This window comes from Diadema antillarum, unplaced genomic scaffold (genome assembly GCF_040938485.1).
Source record: "Diadema antillarum isolate AM-2024a unplaced genomic scaffold, OU_Dant_1.0 seq00000086_RagTag, whole genome shotgun sequence".
NCBI classification, from domain to species: Eukaryota; Metazoa; Echinodermata; class Echinoidea; order Diadematoida; family Diadematidae; genus Diadema; species Diadema antillarum.
The window spans coordinates 374,066-401,801 of NW_027271178.1; the positions used below are offsets into that span (position 1 = coordinate 374,066).

Genomic DNA, 27,736 nt, shown 5'->3' on the forward strand with positions numbered 1-27,736 from the left:
CTAATGTTTACAGTTCACACATACACACACACCAAAAACTACTGATTATTTGCAGTGATAACGTGTCTTTTGTGAACACAGAGTGTGTGGAAAATTGGTAAAAACGAAAGTGTGCATCAGGGCACCTTGGTTTGATTATGAGACTGGAAGCCAATCACACTGGAACACTGATAAAGAGACAGAAACAGACTGAAAAGAAACGAAATAAAACAACAATAACAACAACAACGTACAAACGGCACGTATATTGGAGCAAACTTTTTGGCATCATAGCGGTAAAAGAGCGAAGTATGTTCACAAGAGATGTCTTAAGCTTTCCACCAATAAAAGAGGGGGGAATTACTCAGTAGTGTGACAGGGTGTTTTTTTTTCTCTCCTGTACTCAGAGTGCGTTGAACAATGGATCAAGGTGTGCGCCTGGTCAATTTGGTTTGATGGTGAGAGCGGAAGCCAAATAGCGAACGACGCTGATGGAGAGACTGAATTGGTGTCAGATATTCAGCACTTCCCAGAATATCCTGACAACTGTGCTACCCCGGAGGATTTAGAATGCCGGACAGTCGACACTCACGAATTTGCAAATGAAACTGACGATGGAGCAATATGCGACTTAAAAGGTCTGATATGTAAGAACCTACCGGGACTGCCCAGATGTCGTAACTACGAAGTGAGGTTCTTATGCTGTGTTTTGATACCAAAAGTCACGTGTTCGACACGAGCACCTCCAGAAACAACTGCTGCTCCAACAACAGTTGAACCACCAGGCACAACAGCTGCGCCTCCTGGTACAACTGGCGCACCACCAGGCACTACAAGTGGACCACCAGGCACAACAGCCAGGCCTCCTGGAACAACTGCTGCACCACCAGGTACCACTTCTGGACCGCCGGGTACCACAGCTGCTCCGCCAGAAACAACGGAAGCACCGCCTTCAACAACCGGTGACATTTTATTTATTTTTCTTTTCAGTAAAAGCAATATACTACCATTTCGCTAAAAATAACCTCGATCATGTAATGCCTTTTTCATTCGTTCATTCATTTCCTCTTCTTTTCATTTTCATACAATATGAACGGATAACAAAAATGTCAAACTAATGGCACATTCTTCTAACATTTTCGTGTAGGCACTCATGACAGAGAAGTAAACACAAGATCAGACATGCTTTTTTTTGATATGATAAAATCGGTACAGTAACAGAATAGTCGAGTTGAATACTTCTCATGTTCGTTATTCAGTTATGAGTACTTCATCGATTTCTTTCTTTTCATAGTCTTGGTTGCCTAGTTATACTAGATATCATTTGCTACAATTTAAAAACATCTTCCTTCATTGTTGTCTGCAAATGATGATACAATTTTTCACGATACAACTTCCTATTTGGAAATTGCCACCCTATCATGTAAAAAAGGTTATCATGTAAAAAAGGACACTTTTGCTATGGTGACTGCTGTCAAATAGGTCATACTCAGCAAGCACAAAACTTTTTCAGAACTTTCAAAAAAACCCGATTTTATTAGGTCCGCTACGTCTTCTTTATTCTATTATCGGCCACAAAGAATTTTGATCAGATATGCTCCGTCTTCGTCTTTAATGAATACTCAAGAAACGTTTTTATCAAGCCCGACAAGTCTTCGTCATTTAACACAACGTCCATATCATTCAAGTGGGAAAGTGGGAAAGTGGGAAAGAACGCTCAGAAAACGTCCGATTGTGAGGGGGGGGGGGGGTGATGGTGGTAAACGAAAGTTATTCTGATATTATGGCTATCGAAAAACAAAAGGAAAGAGAAAACACTTGAATTCCCGAGAGTTAAAACGTAACGTTAATGATTTTGCCAAAGTGACGTGCATCATTTTAATCCAGTGCGTAGAAAAAGGGCAATGGAACAATATCTTTTCACAAGAAATGAATATTGTCCGAAACGTTTCACTAATGAATGGTTAAATTCCCTTTTAACTCCAGAATGGTTGCTGTAAACTTAGTGATGCTCTTTGTTAGTCAGGATCTTTGTGTGTCAGGCGTATTGCAGAAAGATACAACAGAGAAATCTTCTACACAAGTAAAACTGAAAGAGAAGAATGATTTGAACAAATTCTATGTCTCTCTTGTACACAGAGTGCGTTGAACAATGGATCAAAGTGTGCGCCTGGTCAATTTGGTTTGATGGTGAGAGTGGAAGCCAATTAGCGAGCGACGCTGATGGAGAGACTGAATTGGTGTCAGATATTCAGCACTTCCCAGAATATCCTGACAACTGTGCTACCCCGGAGGATATAGAATGCCGCACAGTCGACACTGACGAATTTGCCAATGAAACTGACGATGGAGCAATATGCGATTTGAAAGGTCTGATATGTAAGAACCTACCGGGACTTCCCAGATGTCGAAATTACAAAATTCGCTTGCTTTGCTGTGTTTTGATACCGAAAGTCACATGTTCGACACGAGCACCTCCGGAAACAACTGCTGGACCACCAGGCACAACAGTTGCGCCTCCTGGTACAACTGGTGCACCACCGGGCACCACAAGTGGACCACCAGGGACGACGGTAGGACCTCCAAGTACAACTGTAGCGCCGCCAGGCACAACAACCGGGCCTCCTGGTACCACTGTTGCACCACCAGGCACTACAATTGGTCCGCCAGGCACAACAGCTAGCCCTCCTGGTACCACTGCTGCACCACCGGGCACAACAACCGGGCCTCCTGGTACAACTGCTGCACCACCAGGTACTACTTCTGGACCACCGAGTACCACAGCTGCTCCGCCACAAACAACAGGAGCACCGCCTTCAACAACCGGTGACCTTTTTCTTCTTTTCTTTTTACCAAAAGCAATACTATACCATTTCGCTAAAAATAACCTAATAATAAAATCGATTTCTTTCTTCTTCTGCTGCATGATGGTTTCACAATTATATTAGATATCATTTGAAAGGTAACAGTTTAAAAGCAATTTTAGTGACCATTACCTCACGCACTGAAACATTTTTGTCAGTATATAAAAGAATGTGATACATATACATCAGCCGGGAATAGGATGTAGCAGGTAAAGACGGTAGGACATTAGGAACAGTTAAGAAAGGTTTATGTTTAGGATTAGGATTAGGACACTTTAATCCCAGATTGTGCCTGTAAAATCTAATAACTATATTTATTATGCTCATTGAAAAACACACATTAGACATTCGTAAAGTTTTTCCTGCACGTTGCGGATGGATATGAAAGATTCTCTCAACGTTTTGGAAAGGGTCATATGGATTTGATGAGACCTTTGTAAAACTTCTTTTGAAACGTTTTAGACTTTTGAAAGGTTTCATGGACGTCCGCAGAACATTTTCAAAACGATTTGAATATTCTGAAAAGGTTTTCTGACGTCTTTATCGTCGAAAAGGTCTTCAGGAGGTTATTAAATGCCAGTGTCTTTTTAATGCACATCCATTTTAAACGTTTTTGATACTTCGAAATCCATCCGTTAAAAAGTGGTTCTAAAAACAGTTTGACAAACGTATATATCATTCATTTTAGAATGTTCCAAGAACGCTCAGAAAACGTCCAATTGTGAGTGGGGATGGTGATGGTGCTACACGAAAGTTATTCTGATATTATACTTATCGAATAACAAAAGAAATAATAAAATCCATGAATTCCAGCGAAGGTCAGAACCTAACGATAATGATTTTGCCAAAGTGACGTGCTTCATTTTAATCCAGTGCGTAGAAAAAGAGCGATAGAACGATATCTTTTTCACAAGAAATGAATATTGTCCGAAACGTTTTACTAATGAATGGTTAAATTCCCTTTCAACTCCGGAATGGTTGTCGTAAACTTAGTGATGCTCTTTGTTAGTCACGATCTTTGAATGTCAGGCTTATTGCAGAAAGTTACAAAATAGAAATCTTTTCTACACAAGTAAAAGTATAAGAGAAGACTGATTTGAACGAATTCTATGTCTCTCCTGTACACAGAGTGCGTTGAACAATGGATCAAAGTGTGCGCCTGGTCAATTTGGTTTGATGGTGAGAGTGGAAGCCAAATAGCGAGCGACGCTGATGGAGAGACTGAATTGGTGTCAGATATTCAGCACTTCCCAGAATATCCTGACAACTGTGCTACCCCGGAGGATATAGAATGCCGCACAGTCGACACTGACGAATTTGCCAATGAAACTGACGATGGAGCAATATGCGATTTGAAAGGTCTGATATGTAAGAACCTACCGGGACTTCCCAGATGTCGTAACTACAAAATTCGCTTGCTTTGCTGTGTTTTGATACCCAAAGTCACATGTTCGACACGAGCACCTCCAGAAACAACTGCTGGACCACCAGGCACAACAGTTGCGCCTCCTGGTACAACTGGTGCACCACCGGGCACCACAAGTGGACCACCAGGGACGACGGTAGGACCTCCAAGTACAACTGTAGCGCCGCCAGGCACAACAACCGGGCCTCCTGGTACCACTGCTGCACCACCAGGTACCACTTCTGGACCACCGAGTACCACAGCTGCTCCGCCACAAACAACAGGAGCACCGCCTTCAACAACCGGTGACCTTTTACTTCCTTTTCTTTTTACCAAAAGCAATACTACCCTTTCGCTAAAAATAACCTAATAATAAAATCGATTTCTTTCTTCTTCTGCTGCATGATGGTTTCACAATTATATTAGATATCATTTGAAAGAATAGTAACACTTTAAAAGCAATTTTAGTGACCATTACCTCACGCACTGAAACTTTTTTGTCAGTATATAAAAGAATGTGACACATACACATCAGCCGGGAATAGGATGTAGGAGGTAAAGACGGTAGGACATTAGGAACAGTAAAGAAAGGTTTATGTTTAGGATTAGGATTAGGACACTTTAATCCCAGATCGTGCATGTAATATCTAATAACTATACTTATTATGCTCATTGAAAAACACACATTAGACATTCGTAAAGTTTTTCCTGCACGTTGCGGATGGATATGAAAGATTCTCTCAACGTTTTGGAAAGGGTCATATGGATTTGATGAGACCTTTGTAAAACTTCTTTTGAAACGTTGTAGACTTTTGAAAGGTTTCATGGACGTCCGCAGAACATTTTCAAAACGATTTGAATATTCTGAAAAGGTTTTCTGACGTCTTTATCGTCGAAAAGGTCTTCAGGAGGTTATTAAATGCCAGTGTCTTTTTAATTCACATCCATTTTAAACGTTTTTGATACTTCAAAATCCTTCCGTAAAAAAGTGGTTCTAAAAACAGTTTGACAAACGTATATATCATTCATTTTAGAATGTTCTAAGAACGCTCAGAAAACTTCCAATTGTGAGTGGGGATGGCGATGGTGCTACACGAAAGTTATTCTGATATTATACCTATCGAAAAACAAAAGAAATAATAAAATCCATGAATTCCAGCGAGGGTCAGAACCTAACGTTAATGATTTTGCCAAAGTGACGTGCATAATTTTCAATCCAGTGCGTAGGAAAAGGGCGATAGAACAATATCTTTTTCACAAGAAATGAATATTGTCCGAAACGTTCTACTAATGAACTGTTAAATTTCCTTTCAACTCCGGAATGGTTGCTGTAAACTTAGTGATACTCTTTGTTAGTCAGGATCTTTGTGTGTCAGGAATATTGCAGAAAGATACAACCGAGAAATCTCCTACACAAGTAAAATATCAGAGAAGACTGATTTGAACAAATTCTATGTCTCTCTTGTACACAGAGTGCGTTGAACAATGGATCAAAGTGTGCGCCTGGTCAATTTGGTTTGATGGTGAGAGTGGAAGCCAAATAGCGAGCGACGCTGATGGAGAGACTGAATTGGTGTCAGATATTCAGCACTTCCCAGAATATCCTGACAACTGTGCTACCCCGGAGGATATAGAATGCCGCACAGTCGACACTGACGAATTTGCCAATGAAACTGACGATGGAGCAATATGCGATTTGAAAGGCCTGATATGTAAGAACCTACCGGGACTTCCCAGATGTCGTAACTACAAAATTCGCTTGCTTTGCTGTGTTTTGATACCGAAAGTCACATGTTCGACACGAGCACCTCCGGAAACAACTGCTGGACCACCAGGCACAACAGTTGCGCCTCCTGGTACAACTGGTACACCACCGGGCACCACAAGTGGACCACCAGAGACAACGGTAGGACCTCCAAGTACAACTGTAGCGCCGCCAGGCACAACAACCGGGCCTCCTGGTACCACTGCTGCACCACCAGGTACCACTTCTGGACCACCGAGTACCACAGCTGCTCCGCCACAAACAACAGGAGCACCGCCTTCAACAACCGGTGACCTTTTTCTTCTTTTCTTTTTACCAAAAGCAATACTACCCTTTCGCTATTAAAAAATAACCTAATAATAAAATCGATTTCTTTCTTCTTCTGCTGCATGATGGTTTCACAATTATATTAGATATCATTTGAAAGATTAGTAACACTTTAAAAGCAATTTTAGTGACCATTACCTCACGCACTGAAACATTTTTGTCAGTATGTAAAAGAATGTGACACATACACATCAGCCGGGAATAGGATGTAGCAGGTAAAGACGGTAGGACATTAGGAACAGTAAAGAAAGGTTTATGTTTAGGATTAGGATTAGGACACTTTAATCCCAGATTGTGCCTGTAATATCTAATAACTATACTTATTATGCTCATTGAAAAACACACATTAGACATTCGTAAAGTTTTTCCTGCACGTTGCGGATGGATATGAAATATTCTCTCAACGTTTTGGAAAGGGTCATATGGATTTGATGAGACCTTTGTAAAACTTCTTTGAAACGTTTTGGACTTTTGAAAGGTTTCATGGACGTCCGCAGAACATTTACAAAACGATTTGAATATTCTGAAAAGGTTTTCTAAAGTCTTTATCGTCGAAAATGTCTTCAGGAGGTCATTAAATGCCAGTGTCTTTTTAATTCACATCCATTTTAAACGTTTTTGATACTTCGAAATCCTTCCGTAAAAAAGTGGTTCTAAAAACAGTTTGACAAACGTATATATCATTCATTTTAGAATGTTCCAAGAACGCTCAGAAAACGTCCAATTGTGAGTGGGGATGGTGATGGTGCTACACGAAAGTTATTCTGATATTATACCTATCGAAAAACAAAAGAAATAATAAAATCCATGAATTCCAGCGAGGGTTAAAACTTTACGTTAATGATTTTGCCAAAGTGACGTGTATAATTTTTATTCCATTGCGTAGGAATAGGGCAATAGAACAATATGTTTTTCACAAGAAATGAATATTGTTCGAAACTTTCTTCTAATGAAAGGTTAAATTCCCTTTCAACTCCGGAATGGTTGCTGTAAACTTAGTGATGCTCTTTGTTAGTCATGATCTTTGTGTGTCAGGCTTATTGCAGAAAGACTCAAAAGAGAAATTTCCTGCTCAAGTAAAAGTGAAGGAGAAGACTGATTTGAACGAATTCTATGTCTCTCCTGTACACAGAGTGCGTTGAACAATGGATCAAAGTGTGCGCCTGGTCAATTTGGTTTGATGGTGAGAGTGGAAGCCAAATAGCGAGCGACGCTGATGGAGAGACTGAATTGGTTTCAGATATTCAGCACTTTCCAGAATATCCTGACAACTGTGCTACCCCAGAGGATATAGAATGCCGGACAGTTGACACTGACGAATTTGCCAATGAAACTGACGATGGAGCAATATGCGATTTGAAAGGTCTGATATGTAAGAACCTACCGGAACTTCCCAGATGTCGAAACTACAAAATTCGCTTGCTTTGCTGTGTTTTGATACCCAAAGTCACATGTTCGACACGAGCACCTCCTGAAACAACTGCTGGACCACCAGGCACAACAGCTGCACCGCCGGGCACCACAAGTGGACCACCAGGGACGACTGTAGGACCTCCAAGTACAACTGCAGCGCCGCCAGGCACAACTGTTGGGCCTCCTGGTACCACTGCTGCACCACCAGGCACTACAATTGGTCCGCCAGGCACAACAACTGGGCCTCCAGGAACAACTGCTGCACCACCAGGCACAACTGCTGGGCCTCCTGGAACAACAGCTGGACCACCAGGCACAACAGCCGGGCCTCCTGGTACCACTGCTGCACCACCAGGTACCACTTCTGGACCGCCGAGTACCACAGCTGCTCCGCCACAAACAACTGGAGCACCGCCTTCAACAACCGGTGACCTTTTACTTCTTTTTCTTTTTACCAAAAGCAATATTACCATTTCGCTAGAAATAACCTAATAATAGATTTGATTTCTTTTTTCTTGTGGTGCATGATGGTTTCACTGTTATATTAGATATCATTTGCAAGAATAGTAACGATTTAAAAACAATTTTAATGACCATTACCTCACGCACTGAAACATTTTTGTCATTATACAAAAGAATGTGATACATACATATCAGCCGGAAGGGATGTAGCAGGTAAAGACGGTATTACATTAGGAACAGGAAAAGAAAGGTTTATGTTTAGGATAAGTATAAAGAAATATAATCCCAGATTGTGCCTGTAATGTCTAATAACTATACTTATCATGCTCAATGAAAAACACGCATTAGAATGTCGCAAAATTTTTCCTGGACGTTGCGGACGGATATAAAAGGTTCTCTCAACCTTTGGAAAGGGTCACATGGCTTTTTTTAAGACCTTTGTAAAACTTCTTTTGAAACGTTCTAGATTTTTAAAAGGTTTTCTTAACGTCCACATAACATTTACAAAACGATTTGAATATTCTGAAAAGGTTTTCTGAAGTCTTTAACGTCGAAAAGGTTTTCAGGAGGTCCCTAGAAATGCCAGTTTCTTTTAAAATTTACATCCATTTTAAACGTTTTGATACTTCGAAACACTTCCGTAATAAAGTGGTTCTAAAAATAATTTGACAAACGTCCATATCATTCATGTTAGAATGTTTCAAGAACGCTCAGAAAACGTCCAATTGTGAGCGGAGATGGTGATGGCGCCACAAGAAAGTTAATCTGATATTATGCCTATCGAAAAACAGAAGAAATGATAAAATCCATGAATTCCTGCGAGAGTCAACATTTAACGTTAATGGTTTTGCCAAAGGGACGTGCATCATTTCAGTCCAATGCGTAGAAATAGGGCGATAGAACAATATTTTTTTTTTCACAAGAAATGAATATTGTCCGAAACGTTCTACTAATGAACTGTTAAATTCCCTTTCAACTCTGGAATGGTTGCTGTAAACTTAGTAATGCTCTTTGTTAGTCAGGATCTTTGTGTGTCAGGCTTATTGCAGAAAGACACAAAAGAGAAATCTCCTGCTCAAGTAAAACTGAAAGAGAAGACCGATTTGAACGAATTCTATGTCTCTCTTGTACACAGAGTGCGTTGAACAATGGATCAAAGTGTGCGCCTGGTCAATTTGGTTTGATGGTGAGAGTGGAAGCCAAATAGCGAGCGACGCTGATGGAGAGACTGAATTGGTGTCAGATATTCAGCACTATCCAGATTATCCTGACAACTGTGCTAACCCGGAGGATATAGAATGCCGGACAGTCGACACTGACGAATTTGCCAATGAAACTGACGATGGAGCGTTGTGCGATTTGAAAGGTCTGATATGTAAAAACCTACCGGGACTCCCCAGATGTCGTAACTACAAAATTCGCTTGCTTTGCTGTGTTTTAATACCCAAAGTCACATGTTCGACACGATCACCTCCTGAAACAACTGCTGGACCACCAGGCACAACAGTTGCACCGCCGGGCACCACAAGCGGACCACCAGGGACGACTGTAGGACCTCCAAGTACAACTGCAGCGCCGCCAGGCACAACTGTTGGGCCTCCTGGTACCACTGCTGCACCACCAGGCACTACAATTGGTCCACCAGGCACAACAACTGGGCCTCCAGGAACAACTGCTGCACCACCAGGCACTACGAGTGGACCACCAGGCACAACTGCTGGACCTCCTGGAACAACAGCTGGACCACCAGGCACAACAGCCGGGCCTCCTGGTACCACTGCTGCACCACCAGGTACCACTTCTGGACCGCCGAGTACCACAGCTGCTCCGCCACAAACAACTGGAGCACCGCCTTCAACAACCGGTGACCTTTTACTTCCTTTTCTTTTTACCAAAAGCAATGTTACCATTTCGCTAGAAATAACCTAATAATAGATTTGATTTCTTTTTTCTTCTGGTGCATCATGGTTTCACAGTTATATTAGATATCATTTGCAAGAATGGTAACGATTTAAAAACAATTTTAGTGACCATTACCTCACGCATTGAAACATTTTTGTCAGTATATAAAAGAATGTGATGCATACATATCAGCCGGAAGGGATGTAGCAGGTAAAGACGGTATTACATTAGGAACAGGAAAAGAAAGGTTTATGTTTAGGATAAGTATAAAGAAATATAATCCCAGATTGTGCCTGTAATATCTAATAACTATACTTACCATGCCCAATGAAAAACACGCATTAGAATGTCGCAAAATTTTTCCTGGACGTTGCGGACGGATATAAAAGGTTCTCTCAACCTTCGGAAAGGGTCACATGCCTTTTTTTAGACCTTTGTAAAACTTCTTTTGAAACGTTCTAGACTTTTAAAAGGTTTTCTGAACGTCCACATAACATTTACAAAACGATTTGAATATTCTGAAAAGGTTTTCTGAAGTCTTTAACGTCGAAAAGGTTTTCAGGAGGTCCCAAGAAATGCCAGTTTCTTTTAAAATTTACATCCATTTTAAACGAGTTGATACTTTGAAACACTTCCGTAATAAAGTGGTTCTAAAAGTAATTTGACAAACGTCCATATCATTCATGTTAGAATGTTCCAAGAACGCTCAGAAAACGTCCAATTGTGAGCGGAGATGGTGATGGCGCTACACGAAAGTTAATCTGATATTATGCCTATCGAAAAACAGAAGAAATGATAAAATCCATGAATTCCTGCGAGAGTCAACATTTAACATTAATGATTTTGCCAAAGGGACGTGCATCATTTCAGTCCAATGCGTAGAAATAGGGCGATAGAACAATATTTTTTTTTCACAAGAAATGAATATTGTCCGAAACGTTCTACTAATGAACTGTTAAATTCCCTTTCAACTCTGGAATGGTTGCTGTAAACTTAGTGATGCTCTTTGTTAGTCAGGATCTTTGTGTGTCAGGCTTATTGCAGAAAGACACAAAAGAGAAATCTCCTGCTCAAGTAAAACTGAAAGAGAAGACCGATTTGAACGAATTCTATGTCTCTCTTGTACACAGAGTGCGTTGAACAATGGATCAAAGTGTGCGCCTGGTCAATTTGGTTTGATGGTGAGAGTGGAAGCCAAATAGCGAGCGACGCTGATGGAGAGACTGAATTGGTGTCAGATATTCAGCACTATCCAGATTATCCTGACAACTGTGCTAACCCGGAGGATATAGAATGCCGGACAGTCGACACTGACGAATTTGCCAATGAAACTGACGATGGAGCGTTGTGCGATTTGAAAGGTCTGATATGTAAAAACCTACCGGGACTCCCCAGATGTCGTAACTACAAAATTCGCTTGCTTTGCTGTGTTTTAATACCCAAAGTCACATGTTCGACACGATCACCTCCTGAAACAACTGCTGGACCACCAGGCACAACAGTTGCACCGCCGGGCACCACAAGCGGACCACCAGGGACGACTGTAGGACCTCCAAGTACAACTGCAGCGCCGCCAGGCACAACTGTTGGGCCTCCTGGTACCACTGCTGCACCACCAGGCACTACAATTGGTCCACCAGGCACAACAACTGGGCCTCCAGGAACAACTGCTGCACCACCAGGCACTACGAGTGGACCACCAGGCACAACTGCTGGACCTCCTGGAACAACAGCTGGACCACCAGGGACAACAGCCGGGCCTCCTGGTACCACTGCTGCACCACCAGGTACCACTTCTGGACCGCCGAGTACCACAGCTGCTCCGCCACAAACAACTGGAGCACCGCCTTCAACAACCGGTGACCTTTTACTTCCTTTTCTTTTTACCAAAAGCAATGTTACCATTTCGCTAGAAATAACCTAATAATAGATTTGATTTCTTTTTTCTTCTGGTGCATCATGGTTTCACAGTTATATTAGATATCATTTGCAAGAATGGTAACGATTTAAAAACAATTTTAGTGACCCTTACCTTACGCATTGAAACATTCTTGCCGGTATGTAAAAGAATGTGATTCTTATGCATCAGCCGGGAATAAGATGTAGCAGGTAAAGGCGGTAGTACATTAGGAACAGGAAAAGAAAGGTTTATGTTTAAGATTAGGGTTAGGACACTTTAATCCCAGATTCCGCCTGTAACATCTAATAACTATACTTACCATGCCCAATGAAAAACACGCATTAGAATGTCGCAAAATTTTTCCTGGACGTTGCGGACGGATATAAAAGGTTCTCTCAACCTTCGGAAAGGGTCACATGCCTTTTTTTAGACCTTTGTAAAACTTCTTTTGAAACGTTCTAGACTTTTAAAAGGTTTTCTGAACGTCCACATAACATTTACAAAACGATTTGAATATTCTGAAAAGGTTTTCTGAAGTCTTTAACGTCGAAAAGGTTTTCAGGAGGTCCCAAGAAATGCCAGTTTCTTTTAAAATTTACATCCATTTTAAACGAGTTGATACTTTGAAACACTTCCGTAATAAAGTGGTTCTAAAAATAATTTGACAAACGTCCATATCATTCATGTTAGAATGTTCCAAGAACGCTCAGAAAACGTCCAATTGTGAGCGGAGATGGTGATGGCGCTACACGAAAGTTAATCTGATATTATGCCTATCGAAAAACAGAAGAAATGATAAAATCCATGAATTCCTGCGAGAGTCAACATTTAACGTTAATGATTTTGCCAAAGGGACGTGCATCATTTCAGTCCAATGCGTAGAAATAGGGCGATAGAACAATATTTTTTTTTCACAAGAAATGAATATTGTCCGAAACGTTCTACTAATGAACTGTTAAATTCCCTTTCAACTCTGGAATGGTTGCTGTAAACTTAGTGATGCTCTTTGTTAGTCAGGATCTTTGTGTGTCAGGCTTATTGCAGAAAGACACAAAAGAGAAATCTCCTGCTCAAGTAAAACTGAAAGAGAAGACCGATTTGAACGAATTCTATGTCTCTCTTGTACACAGAGTGCGTTGAACAATGGATCAAAGTGTGCGCCTGGTCAATTTGGTTTGATGGTGAGAGTGGAAGCCAAATAGCGAGCGACGCTGATGGAGAGACTGAATTGGTGTCAGATATTCAGCACTATCCAGATTATCCTGACAACTGTGCTACCCCAGAGGATATAGAATGCCGGACAGTCGACACTGACGAATTTGCCAATGAAACTGACGATGGAGCAATATGCGATTTGAAAGGTCTGATATGTAAGAACCTACCGGGACTCCCCAGATGTCGTAACTACAAAATTCGCTTGCTTTGCTGTGTTTTAATACCCAAAGTCACATGTTCGACACGATCACCTCCTGAAACAACCGCTGGACCACCAGGCACAACAGCTGCGCCTCCTGGTACAACTGCCGCGCCACCAGGCACAACTGCCGGGCCTCCTGGTACCACTGCCGCACCACCAGGCACTACAATTGGTCCGCCAGGCACCACAGCTGGACCTCCAGGAACAACTTCTGCACCACCAGGCACTACAAGTGGACCACCCGGCACAACTGCTGCACCACCAGGCACTACAAGTGGACCACCAGGCACAACTGCTGCACCACCAGGCACTACAAGTGGACCACCAGGAACAACTGCTGCACCACCAGGCACAACAGCTGGGCCTCCAGGAACAACTGCTGCACCACCAGGCACAACAGCCGGGCCTCCTGGAACAACTGCTGCACCACCAGGCACAACAGCTGGGCCTCCTGGTACAACTTCTGCACCACCAGGTACCACTTCTGGACCACCGAGTACCACACCTGCTCCGCCACAAACAACCGGAGCACCGCCTTCAACAACAGGTGACCTTTCTCTTCTTCTGTTTTTTTCAGTAAAACCAATACTACAATTCGGCTAAAAATAGCCTCGGTCGTGTTTTGTTTTATTTATTTATTCTTTCTTTCATTCCTTCTTTTCATTAATTTAGAATAATATACACGGATAACACACATATCAAAACAACAATGGTACATTCCTATAACATTTTCATGTACGCAGTCATGACAGAAAATTAAGCACATGAGAGATGTTGTTTTGCTTGAAGTGATGAAATCGGTATAGTAACCGAATAGTGGAGGTGCCAGGTAAAAATGGCAGAGGTAAAAATGGCAGAGGTAAAAATGGCAGGGGTAAAAATGGCAGAGGTAAAAATGGCAGGGGTAAAAATGGCAGAGGTAAAAATGGCAGGGGTAAAAATGGCAGAGGTAAAAATGGCAGGGGTAAAAATGGCAGAGGTAAAAATGGCAGAGGTAAAAATGGCAGGGGTGAAAATGGCAGAGGTAAAAATGGCAGAGGTAAAATGTTAGAAGTAATGAGAGCGATTTCGTCAGAGATAAACGTATGAAGAGGTTTTTAATAATAACATAGCCAGAGTAAACTGTATTTATCGAATTATCAAATCCAAACTGCAGACTTGAGGAATGTTTACTGAATTATGTTTTAAAAAGATTAGAGCACTCTCATTATTCTGAGTTTGATTCAAGTGCAGTGGCGTAATCTGTCTGTTCAGAGGAGTGATAAACCAGCTAAGAGCCTGGTAGGCCTATGGGAAATTATTTTTATTATTCATTATCATTATTATTATTACTGTTATCTATCATTATCATACTCTCACATAGACACTCTTACACAAACGAATTCCGCTCACGTCTAGGCTAGTATATTGTCATCATTTTTTCATTTTTTGAACTGTTTAGTGTATACAGAAGTGAAGGAGACATAGTCGAAGCAAACCGCTAATTTTTCACCTGTTCTATGTTATTTTCTCACATTCAGGTTTCGTAGGAGCCTATTTATCTCACAAGGCCTGATCGCGACATAATGTAGAAGTAAAAATATAAAACGCAAAAAAAAAACTACAGCAGATGTATCGGCAGACATAAGTAAGCTCTTGCAAAATATTTCATTACATTGTTCAAGTATCACATGGCGCAAAAACAAATATCTCGAAGTTTAATGAACACTTTGTGGTCACTTTACAAACTTATGCCTATTAAAACTGGAGACGAACTTTAGCAATAAACTGTTCTATAGTGAGAGAAAAAACCGATAGTTTGCCATGGGATTTCTTTCAATCATTGTTGAACCAATCCGCAGGCGAAAAAATGTAAATGTTTGATGCCTTTCAAACTTAGCTGTTGCCCCAAAGCATGGGCGTAAATCCCGGAACACACCGGAATCAGGTCAACAGTATATGTGACCCTGCACCTCAAAACAAACAAAAAGTCGCCAGACATGAATTTTCAGTTAAGACCATATTCTGAAAGAGCAGACTTTAAGCTTTAAAATGATGTATAACTCAAATCAAATGGACTCTCCTAACCTATCTAAATATTGGAAAGAAAGCACAAACTCAGGAAAAGTGTGAACTGAGAAAAGAGGCTCTAAAGTACAGTGTCTATTCAAGCGCTTAATCTTTACCAAACCGTGCTGGCTGTGCGATGAATGGGACAAAAAAACAGGAAGTAAACCACCAGAGTAACAACAATGAAGGGATTATCAAATTAAACTGAAATTAAGCATGCCTCATTAACACATTCTGTCCATAATTAATGCCAACTTTCAAAGCAGTAGCACTATCCCTTCAAAAGTTATTAGAGTTGAAAGTGAAGAGTGTGGACAAGGTTTTTCAGAAATGAAAAAGGGATTCTAAAGACACACCTAATCACACTATTCTGCCAAAAGTGTTCGATATGAATTGCTAAAAAACACACTTTCCTGCCCATTTTATGATACCAAATTTTAGCATAACGTAAAAGAAGACCCGCTCTTTCAGAAAGTATGAAAAAGTCAAGTTCGGCTGGGTTGATCCATTTCACTTATTTTCAGTCCTCACGCAAAATCAGTGTGTGCGACTTTATGTTCGTTTTGAGGTGCACGGTCACATATACCATTAGACCCAGAGATAATCGCAACTGTAGATTTCAAATGGCGACCATTTTGAAATCCAATATGGCGGACATAAAGAGAGAATTCCAAGTGGCCCAATATCTGAAAATGTTTGCAACATGTTAATGTACATTTGTGCCAAATTTGGTGCTTGTATCACAAAATGCACGATAGGTTTGCTAAGCTGCCCCACTAAGAGTATTTAGTGATACCCCTTTATATGTAAAACATTTCGTGTAATTAATGATTTGTTTAACCCTTAATTTTGGAGGAATGGGACATCAAGCGGGGAGAAATGAGACAACCTGGAGAGAAATTGGATAACCATCATGACCAAAGTAGGATTTACATGTGCCGCGGGGAGAAATGTAACACTACCCTATCAAATTTCTCCCAGTGGTAACAGAAACAGTAAAAGATCCCTGCCAATTTTTCATACCTGCATGTCTGTTATCAAGCAATTTTATTTTCAGAAGTTTGCACACTTATTAAAAATGATAGTGTACCTATTAACATAGTATAGGACCTACCAGATCTATAGTAAGTTTGATATTTTACTGACAAGATACCTGTAGAGCTGTATAGTGGTTAATATGTCCATTTTCAGGTGTACCGAGGCTCATATTTTTACTGATATAATTGGATTGTTGACTGGCCAAGCATTTTTCAAGTTACATGAGTGTCCCATATTTCTCCCCGTGTCCTATTTCTCCCCGGTCTCCCCCGTGCTTTATTTCCGAAGGCACGAAAAGCGCGTATTGCGAGAAAGGTGTCAGAAACATGAAGAAAAAAATCTGTCACTTTTACCTCGTCCTCTTGCATTTCAACGACTAAATTTTTATGAATGTCATTTTTATCTCTAGCATTTTGACCACTGACATTTCGACCACTGAGAACTTTACCTCTGACATTTTTACCACTGACATAATTATTTACCTCTGACATTTTTACCCCTGCCATTTTTACCTCTGCCATTTTTACCTCTGTCATTTTTACCTCTGCCATTTTTACCTCCGTCATTTTTACCGCTGCCATTTTTACCTCTGCCATTTTTACCTCTGCCATTTTTACCCCTGCCATTTTTACCTCTGCCATTTTTACCCCTGCCATTTTTACCTCTGCCATTTTTACCCCTGCCATTTTTACCTCTGCCATTTTTACCTCTGCCATTTTTACCTCTGCCATTTTTACACCGAACCATAGTGGAGTGGTATACTTCTCATGTTCTTTGTTTAGTTATGAGTACTTGATCGATTTCTTTTATATAGTGTTGGTTTCCTACTTATACTAAATATCATTTGCTAAAATAGCAACAATTTAAGAATATCGGCCTTCATTGTTAACTGGAAATGATGGTACAATTTTTCACAATATAACTTTTTTTTAGAAATTGCCACTTTATCTACTAGTGAATGGACACTTTTGCTATGGTGACTGCTGTCAAATAAGCCATGCCCAGCAAGTACAATACATTGTTACAACTTTCAAAAGAAAAAGAAACACGGTTTCATTAACTCAGCTACGTCTTCTTCTTTAAAATCCAAATTATTCATGCTGTGTTCAATCTTTCAAACTTTGCTAAAAGAAAACACGTAAATACGTTATTGTTTAGTTATTTACAATATCAAAGTGTGTTATGAAGAGACATTTTCATACCTTTGTAAGCCTAGATCTAAATAATCAATGTATTATTTAATTTAGTCCCCCAAAATGTTAGGGTGTTTATTATTGTTTCTTTCACGACCATTTTAAATGTTTTTAATCCGTGGAAACCCTTTCGCAAAAGTCACTCCAAAAACGTTTTGACAAAACGGCCATATCATTCGGATGATGTTTGAATATTCCAAGAACTCTCAGAAAATGTGCGATTGTGAGCATGGCTTATGCTGATACTACACAAAAGTTATTCCGAAAATATGGCTATCAAAGAGCAAAAGAAAATATGTGACCCGCTACAACAAAAGGATCCGAAAGTCGGGGAGGACAATTTTCGGAAGATGGCATGACATTATTCCCTTACTCTTCTACTTTAATTTCATATATAGCACAACTCATAAAAGTATTCAGTTGCGGGGATATCGATGATTTTGTGAGCGCATGTCAAGTGGTTGAGGAAAACAGAGTTTCGAGAAAATCGCCTTCAAAGTATACCTTCTGACGCTATCATGATCACGGGGAGGCGAGACAGTTTTCACCACTTGACAATAGAAGGCATGCTCCTAGCGATCTCCGCGATGTTCATTCAAGCTAAGCGCCAGCGGTCCACGCACGACCAATCAGTAATCAGGATGCCACGCACTGACCAATAAGATCACTCCCTCGTTGCTTGGGTCGGAGTCTAGCTGCAGCGCTAAATCCAAATCTTCGGACACGTTTCTCTTACGTTGAAAGTCGGAAAATCATGGCTCAGAAAAACGGCGATTTCTTGCCTTTCCTTTGACCATTAAGCTTCTAAATTTCGGCAGATGATAGACAAAACATTAGACTATAGAATTATGCCAAAAACAGAAATCCGATTGTTTTGACCAATTTTGATGATGCGACTTCAAGCTCGATTTTCTCGGCTCAGCCGTCATCGATTTTAGGATCATTTTGTTGTAGCGGGTCACAATATAATATCCATGAATTCCCGAGAGTTAAAACGTGACGTTAATGAATTTTGCTAAAGTGACTTGCATCATTTCCATCACTTGCGTGGAAGTAGGTAGACAGAACAATATCTTTTCACAAAAAAAAATGTATTTTGTCCGAAACGTCCCACTATTTATTTACAGTAAATGGTTAAATTCTCTTTCAACTCCGGAAGGGTTGCTGTAAACTTAGTGATGCTCTTTGTTAGTCAGGATCTTTGTGTGTCAGGCTTATAGCAGAAAGACTCAAAAAAGAAATCTCCTGCTCCAGTAAAACTGAAAGAGAAGACCGATTTGAACGAATTCTATGTCTCTCCTGTACACAGAGTGCGTTGAACAATGGATCAAAGTGTGCGCCTGGTCAATTTGGTTTGATGGTGAGAGTGGAAGCCAAATAGCGAGCGACGCTGATGGAGAGACTGAATTGGTGTCAGATATTCAGCACTATCCAGATTATCCTGACAACTGTGCTACCCCGGAGGATATAGAATGCCGGACAGTCGACACTGACGAATTTGCCAATGAAACTGACGATGGAGCGTTGTGCGATTTGAAAGGTCTGATATGTAAGAACCTACCGGGACTCCCCAGATGTCGTAACTACAAAATTCGCTTGCTTTGCTGTGTTTTGATACCCAAAGTCACATGTTCGACACGATCACCTCCTGAAACAACCACTGGACCACCAGGCACAACAGCTGCGCCTCCTGGTACAACTGCCGCGCCGCCAGGCACAACTGCCGGGCCTCCTGGCACCACTGCCGCACCACCAGGCACTACAATTGGTCCGCCAGGCACCACAGCTGGACCTCCAGGAACAACTTCTGCACCACCAGGCACTACAAGTGGACCACCCGGCACAACTGTTGCACCACCAGGCACAACAGCCGGGCCTCCTGGTACAACTGCTGCACCACCAGGCACTACAAGTGGACCACCAGGCACAACTGCTGCACCACCAGGCACTACAAGTGGACCACCAGGAACAACTGCTGCACCACCAGGCACAACAGCTGGGCCTCCAGGAACAACTGCCGCACCACCAGGCACTACAAGTGGACCACCAGGCACAACTGCACCACCAGGCACAACAGCTGGGCCTCCTGGTACAACATCTGCACCACCAGGTACCACTTCTGGACCACCGAGTACCACACCTGCTCCGCCACAAACAACCGGAGCACCGCCTTCAACAACAGGTGACCTTTTTCTTCTTTTTTTCAGTAAAACCAATACTACAATTCCGCTAAAAATAGCCTCGGTCGTGTTTTGTTTTATTTATTCTTTCTTTCATTCCTTCTTTTCATTAATTTAAAAAAATATACACGGATAACACACATATCAAAACAACAATGGTACATTCCTATAACATTTTCGTGTACGCAGTCATGACAGAGAATTAAGCACATGAGAGATGTTGTTTTGCTTGAAGTGATGGAATCGGTATAGTAACCGAATAGTGGAGTGGTATACTTCTCATGTTCTTTGTTTAGTTATGAGTACTTGATCGATTTCTTTTATATAGTGTCGGTTTCCTACTTATACTAGATATCATTTGCTAAATTAGCAACAATTTAAGAATATCGGCCTTCATTGTTAACTGGAAATAATGGTACAAGTTTTCACGATAATTATAATTCTCTTTTTTTTGAAATTGCCACTTTATCTACTAGTGAATGGACACTTTTGCTATGGTGACTGCTGTCAAATAAGCCATGCCCAGCAAGTACAATACATTGTTACAGCTTTTAAAAGAAAAAGAAACACGGTTTCATTAGCTCAGCTACGTCTTCTTCTTTAAAATCCAAATTATTCATGCTGTGTTCAATCTTTCAAACTTTGCTAAAAGAAAACACGTAAATACGTTTTTATTTAGTTATTTACAATATCAAAGTGTGATATAAAGAGACATTTTCATACCTTAGTAGGCCTATACCTGAATAAGGAATGTATTAATTAATTTAGTCCCCCAAAATGTTAGGGTGTTTACTATTGTTTCTTTCACGTCCATTTTAAATGTTTTTAATCCGCGGAAATCCTTTCGCAAAAAGTCACTCCAAAAACGTTTGACAAAACGGCCATATCATTCGGATGATGTTGGAATGTTCCAAGAACTCTCAGAAAATGTGCGATGCGATTGTGAGCGTGGCTTATGATGATGCAACACAAAAGTTATTCCGATAGTATGGCTATCGAAAAACAAAAGAAATGACAATCTCCATGAATTCCTGCGAGAGTCAAAACTTAACGTTAATGATTTTGTGAAAGTCACGTGCATCATTTCAATCTAGTGTGTAGAAATAGGGCGAAAGAACAATATCTTTTTCACAAGAAATGTACATTGTCCGAAACATTCTACTAATGAACTGTTAAATTCTCTTTCAACTCCGGAATGGTTGCTGTAAACTTAGTGATGCTCTTTGTTAGTCAGGATCTTTGTGTGTCAGGCTTATTGCAGAAAGATACAACAGAGAAATCTCCTACACAAGTAAATTTACCAGAGAAGACTGATTTGAACAAATTCTATGTCTCTCCTGTATACAGAGTGCGTTGAACAATGGATCAAAGTGTGCGCCTGGTCAATTTGGTTTGATGGTGAGAGTGGGAGCCAAATAGCGAGCGACGCTGATGGAGAGACTGAATTGGTGTCAGATATTCAGCACTATCCAGATTATCCTGACAACTGTGCTACCCCAGAGGATATAGAATGCCGGACAGTCGACACTGACGAATTTGCCAATGAAACTGACGATGGAGCGTTGTGCGATTTGAAAGGTCTGATATGTAAGAACCTACCGGGACTCCCCAGATGTCGTAACTACAAAATTCGCTTGCTTTGCTGTGTTTTGATACCCAAAGTCACATGTTCGACACGATCACCTCCTGAAACAACTGCTGCTCCAACAACAGCTGGGCCACCAGGCACAACAGCTGCACCTCCTGGTACAACTGGCGCACCGCCGGGCACCACAAGTGGACCACCAGGGACGACAGCTGGACCACCTAGTACAACTGCCGCGCCGCCAGGCACAACTGCCGGGCCTCCTGGTACCACTGCTGCACCACCAGGCACTACAAGTGGACCACCAGGAACAACTGCTGGGCCTCCTGGAACGACTGCTGCTCCACCAGGCACTACAAGTGGACCACCAGGCACAACTGCTGCACCACCAGGCACAACAGCTGGGCCTCCAGGAACAACTGCTGCACCACCAGGCACTACAAGTGGACCACCAGGTACAACTGCTGGGCCTCCTGGTACAACTGCTGCACCACCAGGTACAACAACCGGGCCTCCTGGAACAACTGCTGCACCACCAGGCACAACAGCTGGGCCTCCTGGTACAACGTCTGCACCACCAGGTACCACTTCTGGACCACCGAGTACCACACCTGCTCCGCCACAAACAACTGGAGCACCCCCTTCAACAACAGGTGACCTTTTTCTTCCTTTTTTCCCCAGTAAAACCAATACTACAATTCCGCTACAAATAGCTTTGGTCATGTTATGTTTTATTTATTCATTCTTTCATTCCTTCTTTACACTAATTTAAAAGAAATATACATGGATAACACACACGTCAAAACAACAATGGTACATTTCTATAACATTTTCGTGTACGCAGTTATGACAGAGAAGTAAACACATGAGACATGTTGTTTTGCTGGATTTGATGGAATCGGCATAGTAACAAAATAGTGGAGTGGTATACTTCTCATGTTCTTTGTTTAGTTATGGGTACTTGATCGATTTCTTTCTTTTTATAGTGTTGGTTTTCTACTTACCGGTATACTAGATATCATTTGCTAAAATAGCAACAATTTAGAAACACCGGCCTTCATTGTTATCTGCAAACGATGGTACAATTTTTCACGATATAACTCTTTATTTGGAAAGTGCCACTTTACCTACTAGTGAACGGACACTTTTGCTATGGTGACTGCTGTCAAATACGCCATGCCCAGCAAGTACAATACATTGTCACAAATTTAAAAAAAAAAACATGAAATCATTAGCTCAGCTACGTCTTCTTCTTTAAAATCCAAAGTATTCATGCTGTTTTCAATCTTTCTAACTTTGCTAAACGAAAACACGTAATTGCTATATTGTTCAGTTATTTACAATATCTAAAGTGTGTTGTGAAGAGCCATTTTCATACCCTTGTAGGCCTATACCTAAATAAGGAACATATTATTTAATTTAGTCCCCCAAAATGTCAGGGTGTTTATTATTGTTTCTTTCACGTCCATTTTAAATGTTTTTTAATGTGTGGAATCCCTTTCGCAAAAAATCACTCCAAAAACGTTTTGACAAAACGGCCATATAATTCGGATGATGTTGGAATGTTCCAAGAACTCTCAGAAAATGTGCGATTGTGAGCATGGCTTATGATGATGCTACACAAAAGTTATTCCGACAATATGGCTATCGAAAAGCAAAAGAAAATATAATATCCATGAATTCCCGGGAGTTAAAACGTGACGTTAATGAATTTTGCTAAAGTGACTTGCATCATTTCCATCACTTCCTTGGAAGTAGGTAGACAGAACAATATCTTTTCACAAAAAATGTACATTGTCCAAAACGTTCTACTAATGAACTGTTAAATTCCCTTTCAACTCCGGAATAGTTCCTGTAAACTAAGTGATGCCATTTTTTTAGTCAGGATCTTTGTGTGTCAGGCTTATTGCAGAAAGATACAACAGAGAAATCTCCTGCTCAACTAAAACTATCAGAGAAGACTGATTTGAACGAATTCTATGTCTCTCTTGTACACAGAGTGCGTTGAACAATGGATCAAAGTGTGCGCCTGGTCAATTTGGTTTGATGGTGAGAGTGGAAGCCAAATAGCGAGCGACGCTGATGGAGAGACTGAATTGGTGTCAGATATTCAGCACTATCCAGATTATCCTGACAACTGTGCTACCCCAGAGGATATAGAATGCCGGACAGTCGACACTGACGAATTTGCCAATGAAACTGACGATGGAGCGTTGTGCGATTTGAAAGGTCTGATATGTAAGAACCTACCGGGACTCCCCAGATGTCGTAACTACAAAATTCGCTTGCTTTGCTGTGTTTTGATACCCAAAGTCACATGTTCGACACGATCACCTCCTGAAACAACTGCTGCTCCAACAACAGCTGGGCCACCAGGCACAACAGCTGCACCTCCTGGTACAACTGGTGCACCGCCGGGCACCACAAGTGGACCACCAGGGACGACAGCTGGACCACCTAGTACAACTGCCGCGCCGCCAGGCACAACTGCCGGGCCTCCTGGTACCACTGCTGCACCACCAGGCACTACAATTGGTCCGCCAGGCACAACAGCTGGACCTCCAGGAACAACTGCTGCACCACCAGGCACTACAAATGGACCCCCAGGCACAACTGCTGGGCCTCCAGGAACGACTGCTGCTCCACCAGGCACTACAAGTGGACCACCAGGCACAACTGCTGCACCACCAGGCACAACAGCTGGGCCTCCAGGAACAACTGCTGCACCACCAGGCACTACAAGTGGACCACCAGGTACAACTGCTGGGCCTCCAGGAACAACTGCTGCACCACCAGGCACAACAACCGGGCCTCCTGGAACAACTGCTGCACCACCAGGCACAACAGCTGGGCCTCCTGGTACAACGTCTGCACCACCAGGTACCACTTCTGGACCACCGAGTACCACACCTGCTCCGCCACAAACAACTGGAGCACCGCCTTCAACAACAGGTGACCTTTTTCTTCCTTTTTTTCCCCAGTAAAACCAATACTACAATTCCGCTACAAATAGCTTTGGTCATGTTATGTTTTATTTATTCATTCTTTCACTCCTTCTTTACATTAATTAAAAAAAGATACACTGATAACACACATGTCAAAACAACAATGGTACATTTCTATAACATTTTCGTGTACGCAGTCATGACAGAGAAATAAACACATGAGACATGTTGTTTTGCTGGATTTGATGAAATCGGTATAGTAACAGAATAGAGGAGTGGTGTACTTCTCATGTTCTTTGTTTAGTTATGAGTGCTTGATCGATTTCTTTCTTTTTATAGTGTTTGTTTCGTACTTATACTAGATATCATTTGGTAAAATAGCAACAATTTAGAAACACCGGCCTTCATTGTTATCTGCAAGTGATGGTACAATTTGACAGGGTAACTACCAAAACCTTTTGAGGTATCCTAATGAAACTTGGTATGTATGTGTATTAGGGGGTGAAGTTGTGCCTATCAACTTTTGGGTGCACATGCTCAAGGTCAAAGGTCAAAAGGTCAAGGTCAAATGCTTAAAATTTCACTATTTCCCCCATATCTATGCAATGCCTGAAGATATTTTCTTGAAACTTAGTGTATACATGTATTACCTAATTAAGATTCTCTGGTGAAAGTTTGGGGTCATGAGGTCAAAGGTCAAAAGGTCAAGTAAAATGTTAAAATTTCACTTTTTCTCTGTATCTTGGAAATTGTTCAAGGTATCTTCATGGAACATAGTATATATGCATGTACTGACTGGCAGTGATTATCTAGGGAATTTAGGGTTCATTGGGTCAAAGGTCAGGGGTCAAAGGTCAAGGGCAATACTTCAAAATTTTACTATTTTCCTTATATTTATGCAATGCCAGCAGGATTATTTTTTTTGACTTGATGTATGCATGTATAACCCAATAGAGATTCTCTGGGATTTTTTTTTTTTTTTGCCAAGGAGGTCAAAGGTCAAAAGGTCAAAGATCAAGTGAAAGTGCTGAACTTACTTCTTTCTCCATATCTCGGAAGTGGCTCAAGTTATCTTGAAACTTAGTACCATGGTACATATTTATGTATGTTCTGCCTGACAGTGATTCTCTTATAAATCAAAGGCCAGGTGAAAATGATAACAATTTACTGTTCATTACAGAAATTGCACTTTTTCTCCATACCTTGAAAATTACTCATGGTGCATAAACTTATGAAAGGGTCAAAGTCAAGTTAAAGTTCTTAAATCCCCAAATACATGCTCTCCTATTCATCCAATTAAACATAGGTCAAGGAAGGTAAACATTCAATACATTTGTGACAAACATGTCATTTTGATATTTTGCCAATTTTGTGAAAATGTAATCACACATTGTCCACATGTACTATAGACCTATTAGGAGAATCATGCATTATGGCGGAGGCATACCAGTCGCCATAGCGACATTTCTAGTTCACGATATAACTCTTTATTTGGAAAGTGCCACTGTACCTGCTAGTGAACGGACACTTTTGCTATGGTGACTGCTGTCAAATAAGCCATGCCCAGCAAGTACAATACATTGCTACAACTTAAAAAAAAAAGAAAAACACGGTTTCATTAGCTCAGCTACGTCTTCTTCTGTAAAATCGAAAGTATTCATGCTGTGTTCATTCTTTCAAACTTTGCTAAACGAAAACACGCAATTGCGTTATTGTTTAGTTATTTACAATATCAAAGTGTGTTATGAAGAGACATTTTCATACCCCAGTAGGCCTATACCTAAATAAGGAACATGTTATTCAATTTAGTCCCCCAAAATGTTAGGGTGTTTGTTATTCTTTCTTTCACGTCCATTTTAAATGTTGTTAATGCGTGGAAACCCTTTCGCAAAATGTCACTCCAAAAACGTTTTGACAAAACGGCCATATCATTCGGATGATGTTGGAATGTTCCAAGAACTCTCAGAAAATGTGCGATTGTGAGCATGGCTTATGATGATGCTACACAAAACTTATTCCGACAATATGGCTATCGAAAATCGAAAGAAAAGATAATATCCATGAATTCCAGGGAGTTAAAACTTGACGTTACCGAATTTTGCTAAAGTGGCTTCCATCATTTCCATCACTTCCTTGGAAGTAGGTAGACAGAACAATATCTTTTCACAAAAAATGTACATTGTCCAAAACGTTCTACTAATGAACTGTTAAATTCCCTTTCAACTCTGGAATGGTTGCTGTAAACTTAGTGATGCTCTTTGGTAGTCAGGATCTTTGTGTGTCAGGCTTATTGCAGAAAGATACAACAGAGAAATCTCCTGCTCAACTAAAACTATCAGAGAAGACTGATTTGAACACATTCTATGTCTCTCTTGTACACAGAGTGCGTTGAACAATGGATCAAAGTGTGCGCCTGGTCAATTTGGTTTGATGGTGAGAGTGGAAGCCAAATAGCGAGCGACGCTGATGGAGAGACTGAATTGGTGTCAGATATTCAGCACTATCCAGATTATCCTGACAACTGTGCTACCCCAGAGGATATAGAATGCCGGACAGTCGACACTGACGAATTTGCCAATGAAACTGACGATGGAGCGTTGTGCGATTTGAAAGGTCTGATATGTAAGAACCTACCGGGACTCCCCAGATGTCGTAACTACAAAATTCGCTTGCTTTGCTGTGTTTTGATACCCAAAGTCACATGTTCGACACGATCACCTCCTGAAACAACTGCTGCTCCAACAACAGCTGGGCCACCAGGCACAACAGCTGCACCTCCTGGTACAACTGGTGCACCGCCGGGCACCACAAGTGGACCACCAGGGACGACAGCTGGACCACCTAGTACAACTGCCGCGCCGCCAGGCACAACTGCCGGGCCTCCTGGTACCACTGCTGCACCACCAGGCACTACAATTGGTCCGCCAGGCACAACAGCTGGACCTCCAGGAACAACTGCTGCACCACCAGGCACTACAAGTGGACCACCAGGCACAACTGCTGCACCACCAGGCACAACAGCTGGGCCTCCAGGAACAACTGCTGCACCACCAGGCACTACAAGTGGACCACCAGGTACAACTGCTGGGCCTCCAGGAACAACTGCTGCACCACCAGGCACAACAACCGGGCCTCCTGGAACAACTGCTGCACCACCAGGCACAACAGCTGGGCCTCCTGGTACAACGTCTGCACCACCAGGTACCACTTCTGGACCACCGAGTACCACACCTGCTCCGCCTCAAACAACTGGAGCACCGCCTTCAACAACAGGTGACCTTTTTCTTCCTTTTTTTCCCCAGTAAAACCAAT

At 41.5% G+C, this 27,736-nt stretch overlaps 1 protein-coding gene across 6 annotated transcripts in view; it reads left to right on the plus strand.

Moving 5' to 3' along the window:
- The window catches only part of LOC139726520 (uncharacterized), a 99,015-nt gene that overhangs the window by 50,421 nt on the left and 20,858 nt on the right, over nt 1-27,736 (plus strand). Inside the window, exons 28-40 of one of the 6 annotated variants that reach the window (XM_071637476.1) lie at nt 387-941; nt 2,119-2,805; nt 3,972-4,553; nt 5,721-6,302; nt 7,473-7,720; nt 9,599-10,079; nt 11,248-11,976; nt 13,148-13,981; nt 19,024-19,554; nt 19,639-19,896; nt 21,242-22,132; nt 23,478-24,431; nt 26,807-27,697. In XM_071637476.1, coding sequence (XP_071493577.1) covers nt 387-941; nt 2,119-2,805; nt 3,972-4,553; nt 5,721-6,302; nt 7,473-7,720; nt 9,599-10,079; nt 11,248-11,976; nt 13,148-13,981; nt 19,024-19,554; nt 19,639-19,896; nt 21,242-22,132; nt 23,478-24,431; nt 26,807-27,697 — 8,223 coding nt within the window. Of the gene's footprint in view, nt 1-386; nt 942-2,118; nt 2,806-3,971; nt 4,554-5,720; nt 6,303-7,472; nt 7,721-9,598; nt 10,080-11,247; nt 11,977-13,147; nt 13,982-19,023; nt 19,897-21,241; nt 22,133-23,477; nt 24,432-26,806; nt 27,698-27,736 lie in introns of all 6 variants that reach the window. The other 5 variants (XM_071637477.1, XM_071637478.1, XM_071637479.1 and 2 more) reach the window with 5 other exon arrangements.